The 8,255-nt window shown below is 55.1% G+C and overlaps 1 protein-coding gene across 1 annotated transcript; it reads right to left on the bottom strand.

The window, feature by feature from the left end:
• Positions 1-5,922: 5,922 nt before the first annotated feature.
• Positions 5,923-8,058, bottom strand: LOC124672939 (zinc finger protein CONSTANS-LIKE 15-like). The gene is made up of 4 exons (XM_047209091.1): positions 7,585-8,058; positions 7,256-7,477; positions 6,443-6,759; positions 5,923-6,339 (listed from the first exon to the last, which is right to left on the bottom strand). The coding sequence occupies exons 1-4, from the start codon at positions 8,056-8,058 to the stop codon at positions 6,246-6,248; spliced, it is 1,107 nt and encodes a 368-aa protein (XP_047065047.1). The 3' UTR covers positions 5,923-6,245.
• Between the last annotated feature and the right edge of the window lie 197 nt (positions 8,059-8,255).

Genomic DNA, 8,255 nt, shown 5'->3' with positions numbered 1-8,255 from the left:
AGGCGCCGCGCTTAGCTGCCGGCGGACCTCCGGCACGACCCCGCGTACGGCGACGCAAGTCCCAACTGGGACTTGTGGTTCGAGGTGGAGCACGATGCGCGCCGGCGCACATGCTTCACATCCGCGACGGCGCGGCCTCGCGCGCGGCCCGGGCACGGCCGCTAGGCGGGCTGGCCGCCGCCCGGCGGCCTCTACATCAACGAGCCCGCGCCCCGGCCCGCGGCCGCAGCCGCAGCCCCGGAGGAGGAGAACGACCGGAGCTGCAGGCGGCGCTCGCGGCGTCCCGCGAGCGAGCGAGGACCTCGACGAGCCGGCCAAATGGCCGCACCTCGCCGAGGGGCTGCGCACCTCCGCGCCGGAGAGGCGGCCGGGGAAGGCCCGGGAGGACGCCCGAGGCGGACGCGTGGGCCTTCCTCGAGCCGGCGCGCCGTCGGGAGGAGGCTACGCGTCGAGCGGCGCTCCGGGAGGAGGAGGAGCGCCGGCCGCGCGCCCGGCGGAGGAGGAGCGCCCGGCCACGCATGCCGCAGCGGAGAGGAGCGCCCGGCCACGCAGGCCGCAGCGGAGGAGCAGCTCCGACAGAGTCCGCGCGGAGGGCACGGCTGCGCGGGCCGGCGAGCCCGCCGAACGCGCACTCCGCCCGGGAGAAGGGCGCGGTGGGAGCCCTGGCCGGAGTCCCCGGTGCCCTCCGGCGTGTCGAGCCGGAACATCGCGTCGCCGCCGGGGGGCGTCGTCGTCATCGACGCCGACGATGACGAGTACTACTGGGGGTAGTACTGCCGGCGGCCACCGTGCTCGCAAACCCTGTCTAGGGTTTTTTCTTTTTTAGTTTAAAGCCCATATAGGGCTTTCTTTTGTGTATAAATTGCCCAAAATAGGGCTAAGTTTAATTAACCACTAGTTTAATGTTATTTTTGGCTGTTTTCTTTTTTTATTTTTATATACGGTGCGTCCGCGCGTTGGGCGCAGCGTGCGACCCAAACGGACACGCGGACGCGGGGCGCTGTCCGGGTGTCCGTTCGGCCACCCAAACGACCTAAAACGGACGGCCCAGCGCGTCCGTTTGGATCGGCCGGTTGGAGATGCCCTCAATCCTCAACCATGGTCCGTAGTCCTTCGTCCTATCTCTTCGTTTTCTCGTCCCACCGAAAGAAGACCACCGCACAAGTAAAAAAAAAAATCACCACACATCCCTCGCTCAGTGCCGCATCCATCCCCGTCCCCGACTCCCCGAGCGCACCTCATGGCTCCCTTCCCCTTCGACCACCGCATCACGCCGCCCCAACGACCCACCCCTAGCGCGCTGCCGCAGCAGCCCAGCCCAGCCCAGAGGAGTACCCATGTTCCCCTCCGCCAGATGCTCCGCCAGATGCTCCGCCAGTTTCCCGAAGCCACACAGGATCCAGGCCTGGCCCCTCCGCCAGATGCTAAGTGGAGAAGGAATTGGCGGACCACCGGAGCGCATCTCCTGGTGGAGCAGCGTCAGTCCAAGGAGCGTGGCGTTATTCTTGCTGGAATACTACTTTCCGATGCAAGGATGGATGGATGCGGCAAGGAGCGCAATCGCATTGGCTGATTAGGGTCCTAGCCGATTATTGATGCCTCCGCTGAGATACGGTTTGCCAGGTTTGATTTGGAAAACGAAGCAGGCACAACATTGGAGAAGATGAGCGATGAGGTAAACTGTGTGTTCCATACATCTGTTATCAAGTTTTTGCAGGGCCTAATGCAGTGTTTATCCTTTCGATAACACAGCTTTCCTACATGATGATAATTGTTGATTTTCAGGTGCTTGATGGTAGGAACATATGCGAACCGTGGATGACGTTCTGCTGCTGCTGACGACGATGGCATGAGTAAGGTGTACCATTTTCTTTAGATATGTGATGTTAAATCATGTAATCCAATCTGCGATGTTTAACCGTTGATGCCCTCATCTTAGAACTTCAATATGGCATCAGGTTTCTGGAAAAAAAAAATGTTTCAAATTATTATCACTTATGGTAGTAGTACACTTTTCTGCACTGGTAACAAAATTTCAGTCTTACAAGAAGATCTTTGTGCATTAGATTAGCAATATGTTTCTAATTAGTGTCTTTTCTTGATATCAGGCTGCACCTGGCTCTTCCCACACGTTAGCTTCTTATGGCATATTACACTTGAAATTTAGTGAAAGAATCCTCAACAAATGAGCACGAGTAGTGGTTAGAGCAAGCGTGAGGAAACTACTCTTCAGTGGCCTCAATGCTCCTTCTTGTCACGTATAAGAAATCCAATCTGCGATGCAACTATCTCATTTATTTTGTCAATTGCAAAAAGGCCGAACTCTGTTTCTGTTGTTTCTTTGGATGATACCGAGGATTGAGATGTTGTCATCTCAAAATTAGAGTCGAGGTTCTTGTATCTTGCTGCAGATGCCCGCTCAATTATAACGTCAGTGTAGTAGGTTTTTATTCCAGTCTCGAATAAAAATGTTGTCCTTATTAGATTTGTTACCATGTGTAAGTTGATCTGACATAGTTGTCCACCTCTTTTAATGTTCTGCACATGTACGATCGTTCTTCATAGGGGCTGGAGGCCATCATACAGAAAATGTGTTACTTCAAGTAAGAAGAGAACTTGCTTTCCAATGCTCCAGTAAAATGAACTTGCTTTCGAATCTTCAGGCCCATTCCTGACCTTGCCATCTTAGCAAGAGAGAGAGATAAAGCTAGGATATAGTCACATATCTGCTTTCCTAAATATGGTGAAAGACTATCTGATGCTTTGTAAATATGGTAGAAGGCTATTTGATGCTTGTGTTTGTAAAAGGTCGTGCTTAGACCAGTTGATGATGTGTTGTGCAATAGTTTATCTCCTCGCTTATCCATGGAACAGATGCTATACCCTCTAAGGTAAGATTTGTTATGCAAAGTCCTTCCCATTTTTTAAAACCCAAGGGCTTCTTTCTGGTTTTTTGATTAGTGTAATAGGTGATCCTTAGTTGCTGACCAGTAGCCATTTGCTAGATCTGTTAGTGGAGCCAGCTTGATGTGTTTATCAAAACAATTGGTATTTATTAAAACAATAAATTATTTGTTAATGATACAAATTTGATTTTTCCAATTAGAGAAGGGCCAGGATTCAGATACCATGCCTCAAATAAATGAGGCGTTTGGTTATAGGGAGAGAATACCTAGCCCTACGAAGGTTCGGTGTGGTGTATCGGAAATTCAATTCGACTCCCGGGTGCGTATGCTCCCTCTACCAAAAAAATCATATTTTGAAATGTCGAAAAATTTGGACAAATTTTTTTACATGTACATCTCCATAATATATGAATGTTTGCCAAGTTTCACGAAAAACTAATATTTTTTGTGATCTATGTAAAAAAGGAGAAAGTTTATCTTGTGGAAAGCATTATTTTTAGCACTGAATTTTGTCTTTTTTACATACATCACATGTTAAATCGATTTTTTATGAAACAACTTTGTAAGCGCGTAGCACGTAAAGATGTACGTGCGGATTTTTTGTTTCAATTTTTTTGAAACTTAAAACATGTGTAAGATGCATTTCAAAATATAGGGAGCATATGCATCCATGTTTCAAAACACCACTCCCCGTGTAATGTTGTATTGATATATTGATTGGTGGCAGGGAGATCCTTGATGGTGCTCTAGGGTCTGTAAGTTTAACCCGCAGCCGTTGAAATGCATGCAAGTCACATTATGTGAACAGTTTGGTTGCCTTGCGGCAAGTTTTAGATGATAATAGATACCATTAGGCGGCGAAGTGGTCCAAGCCTAAGAGCATCTCCAGTCGCGTCCCCCAAACCGCGCCGGATCGAGCGTTTGGGGGACGTGTTTTGTTCGTGCCGCGTTTGGGGGACGTCGCTCCCCAGCCGCGTCTCCCAAACGCCGCCCCCAAATGAATATTTGTGCACGAAAATAAAGGTTTCCATTTATATATTACAAAGTTTGAATGAAAACGGCCAGATTTCATCTAAACCTAGACTACTGACCGCCCGGCGGCGCGTTCGACGGCCCCGCCCCACCGTCGCCTCCCCTACGCCGCATCTCCTCCTGCGCGCGCCTCCTCTCCTTGCGTTCGGCGGTGGCCAGACGGTGCCGCTCCCGCCGATAGTCCTCCTCCGCCCTCCCTCGCCGGGCCGCCCGGAGGGAGAGCTCGACGGCGCGACGAACGCGCGCCTCTTCGCGGGCACGGGCGTCGTCCTGGAGCTTCTTCTCCGACTCGAAGGACTCGACGAGGGTGCGTTGCTGATCGGCCGTCTCGTCCGGGTGCGGGGCGTCGTCGTCGGACCAGTCGAACTCGTCGTCGTCGTCGTTGTCCTCCACCTCGGCCTCCTCCTCCATTGGCGCCACCTCCTCCACATCTGTTGGCGCCTCCATCATCGCCGCCGCAAACGCGTCGGCCGCCGCCAACTGCTCCGCCCGCCTCCCCCATAGCGCCGTGAGCGCCGACTCCCGCCGTCGACGCTCCTCCGCCGTCGCCTCGCTCGCTCGGAGCTCGATCGACTCACGCCGCCGGCGCTAGATCGAGTCACGCCGTTCACGGGCCGGCCGCCGCCGCTCATCGCGCCGGCGCCGGCGCTCGTCGCCCCATCGTCGCTCCATCTCCTCCCGTGCCGGCGCCGCCGCGCCTCTTGTCCCGTCGAGGCGTCGAACGCCGCAACGGTGTCGCACCGCCGCTCTCGCCACGCGCGCCGCCGCCGCGGCCTCCTCGGCGCCGGCGGAGGCGGGCGGAGAACGCCGCTAGATCCGCCGCCCGCCGCGCCTCACGCCGCCGGCGGGCCTCTCCTCGAGTGCCTCCTCGAGTGCCGCACGCCGCCGCCGGCTCGTCAATGGAGGAGACGGCGGTGGAGGAAGTGGCCATCGCCGGGCGGTTCGCCATTGCCACCGGTGATGGAGGAGACGGCCGTGGAGCGACGAGGGCCGTGTTTGTTGCCGGCGGGGTGTGGTGGCTACCATTGATGAGCCGGGAGACCTTTTAGACGCCGGCGTCGGGAAGAAAGCGCGGGAACGGACGAGAAGAGGCGAGAAGATCGCGCGGGAACGGGCGGTGGCGTGCGAACGCCGGCGACGCGTGGAGGCTGCGCAACACCGACAAGACGTCTCGCCCGCCCTCCGTCGCCATTAAGGCAAAGATGCCGCTGCGCGCGAATCAACTTCCGTCGCGAGGTAGGCGACGGTTAGGTTAAAATTAACTGTGCCGCTGACGCGTCGGCCCCGCGCCTCCTCGCCTCTCATTTCGTTGTGTCCGGCGTGCACGGTGCGTCCCCTGTGGGACGGGGACAGGCTCGGAGCGCCGGACACCGTATAGGGGCGCGCCGGACAAAAAAGGGCTTTGGGGAACGCGGCTGGAACGCTTTTTTTGTCCGGCGCGCCCCAAATCCCTTTGGGGGACGGTTTGGGAGACGCGACTGGAGATGCTCTAAGGTCGAGGCAACGAGCCCACCCCAACTATGGACCCCTTGCCCGAACGAGACCTGACACACTCTGCCCAGATCCCCTCCCCTCCCCGCTCCACACACACACACACACACACACACATCCCAAGAGAGCAAGATGTGAGTGGGGGACAAGTCCTTCGCTGCCGACCACCGAGAAACCATGCCACGACCAACACCAGGGAAACCATGCCACGACCAACACCGATCCCATCACATCAACCTCCTAGAGACCAGATCGAGACCAATCCTAGCTTAGAGCCACCATGTTGAGTTCGTCTTTTTTTTTAATCGAACTACATATTAAGTTTGGTTTTGGAAATTTATGGCACACCAGCTAGTCGTTGCATTTGTGTTATGAATTAATTTCACAAAATTTAGCAACCTTTAGATAAGAGAAAGCATATGGGTGTAGTGGAAGTAGCCAAGATATGGGCCATACGATTTCTCTTCGATAATGAGCGGTCCCTAACCACACCATAAGATTTTTCTTGGATAATGAGCAGTCCTTTGACATTCTAACAAAAGCACCTTTCATATATGGTGATGTCAAGTAGGAGGAGAAATGCTAACAAGATTACTGCTCCTGTGACACACTCAACTGAAGCATCACCACCAACAGGTGAATCCAACCAGTCACGAAGAACCTGCTAGTGAAACGGTGTAAAATGTACTGGTTGGAAGATAGTACAAGCTGGCACATACACACATCATGTGGAGTGGAGGTAACGAGTACATGGTAGCACTAGCATTGCCATGGCGACGCTGCCCTATGTCCGTACTCCACGTACAGAGGCTTAAATCAAATCTCGGTCGACTTGGCGAAGCGCCCCTTGATCCTCGGCCTGCCGTCGGCGCGGGCCTTGCGCGACTCGTACCGGATCTGCTTCCCGAATCTGCGACAACAGTCCCAAGAAGAAACACAAGAACGTTCATGGAGTTAGGTTCAGTATGAGGTGAAAATTACTTGTGGCGTACGTGGCATGGACTTTGTCTCACATCCTGTTCTTCCTCTTCTCCTTGTAGCGCGAGATCACCACGCTACGGTCGGGGTAGGCGATGTCGTAGCTGCCGCTCTTGGGCTGAGCCGCTTCCGGTTCCGGCGCCGGCATCGCCGCCACCGGTGCCGGCGGGTGGTCGTCGTGGCCGCGGTTGGCGAGGTCGATGCTGCTGCTGCGGCAGCTCAGGGCGGGGCAGACTTCTGCTATCTCCACGAACAACGACAGGCTCGGTTCTGCCGGCGAACTCGCTGGGACTTGCTCGTGCTTGTCTGGAGAGACGTCGCTGCGATCGACTGCAGTCCATGCATCATGGTGCTGTGGCAAGACCAGAATGAGGTTATAGCCCGAGTGGTTTCAGCAAAAAAATCAACTGCTATTGTAGGAGTGAAACATGACGATGCTGAAACATGAGTTGGTTGAGCTGTCATGGTGTGGAGATTCTACTGAAAGTGATTTTGGTAGACCGAGAAAATCAAGATATCATTAGCATACTATCAATGTCATAATCATCTCTATTAAGAATAGTGTACTAGTCGGTTGCAACTGAAATATCCTTAGCTACTCCTGTCTCTATTGTTCTGATTACGTTGAATCAATGTGATGGTATAGGAGTTGAGAGCGTTATGGCATGGCCCATATAATAATGTACATTGTGAGAAATCGAAGACTATGGTTTGTGGTAGTATTTTTTAGATTTCAAGGTTTTCAGAGTTTTCGATAAACTGTCTGCTTCAAAAATTCAGAGTTGAGTACTTCTGCAGATCGTCGCGTATACTCTGAGATATTTTCAAGTGAAGTGCAAGAAATAAACCTGACAAGGCACAACGATGCTTGGTGCCTCCTTGCTGACGGCCTCGGTCCCAAGAGGTCCCAAATCGCCATGCCCAAAACCATAACCTGAAGATGCCCATGGATGCATCAGATCACTGGCCGGCTCCGCTTCGACATACGCAGCCACCACCTCCGACTTGGCAAGCTCACCCAGCTGCCGGATAACCTCCCCGTCCGGCTCCCCACTGGGCGGACTCCGGTTCTTGCACACAAAATGTAAAAAATATCAGAAACTTTTGCTTTACCTTTGTCGGACGGTGAACAGTAAATGAACGCTACAGGTTGCAGTGATGGTGCGTTGGCACCAACCATGCGGGAGGACGAAGTGATCAGAGGCTGGAGTCCATGGCAGGAGGTGGTGGGCACGATGACGTCGTCGAAGGTGAGCACCTGGGGCTCCTCCCAGACAGGCCGCCACCCCTCTTTCGTCTGCGCCTTCTCGCCGCCACACCCGTGGACGACGACGCCGAGGATCGCCGCGAGCTCGCCCACCGAGGGGCACCCGGTGTACCCTTCCACCGTGCCACGGTCGTGCATCACCGGCTCCCCGCCCCGGCTGCGCTCTTCGAAATCGCAGTCCGAGCAGAGGAAACGCGCGGCACCTCCGCGGCGGACGGAGGCCCCGGTGGCGCGGCAGGCGGCGCAGAGCGGGGCGCGGGCGTGGCGGGATGAGACCGTGTTGGCGCCGTGGACGTGGCGGTCGCACGGCAGGCACAGCCCCGAGGCGTCGGCGCGGCAGTACACCACCGCCGGCATGTCGCCGCAGAAGTAGCACTCGGCCATCGTCGCCACAGGCGCCGGAGCCGCCACGGTGGTGTCGGCAACAACAGGCCCGGGTGGTGCCGTGCGGCTTCCAGACATGATATGGCTTTCTCCGCTTCCTCTTCTTGTCGGGCAGTCTTGTTGGTAGCACTAGGTTTAATAGGCACCGCGCGCGGAAGCGACAAGAGAGAGAGGTGGCCGGGCTTCCCGTGGACGCC

The sequence above is a fragment of the Lolium rigidum genome, chromosome 7 (genome assembly GCF_022539505.1).
Source record: "Lolium rigidum isolate FL_2022 chromosome 7, APGP_CSIRO_Lrig_0.1, whole genome shotgun sequence".
NCBI classification, from domain to species: domain Eukaryota; kingdom Viridiplantae; phylum Streptophyta; class Magnoliopsida; order Poales; family Poaceae; genus Lolium; species Lolium rigidum.
Note: the sequence above shows the minus strand (reverse complement) of the source record. Positions and strands in the feature narration are given on the sequence as shown.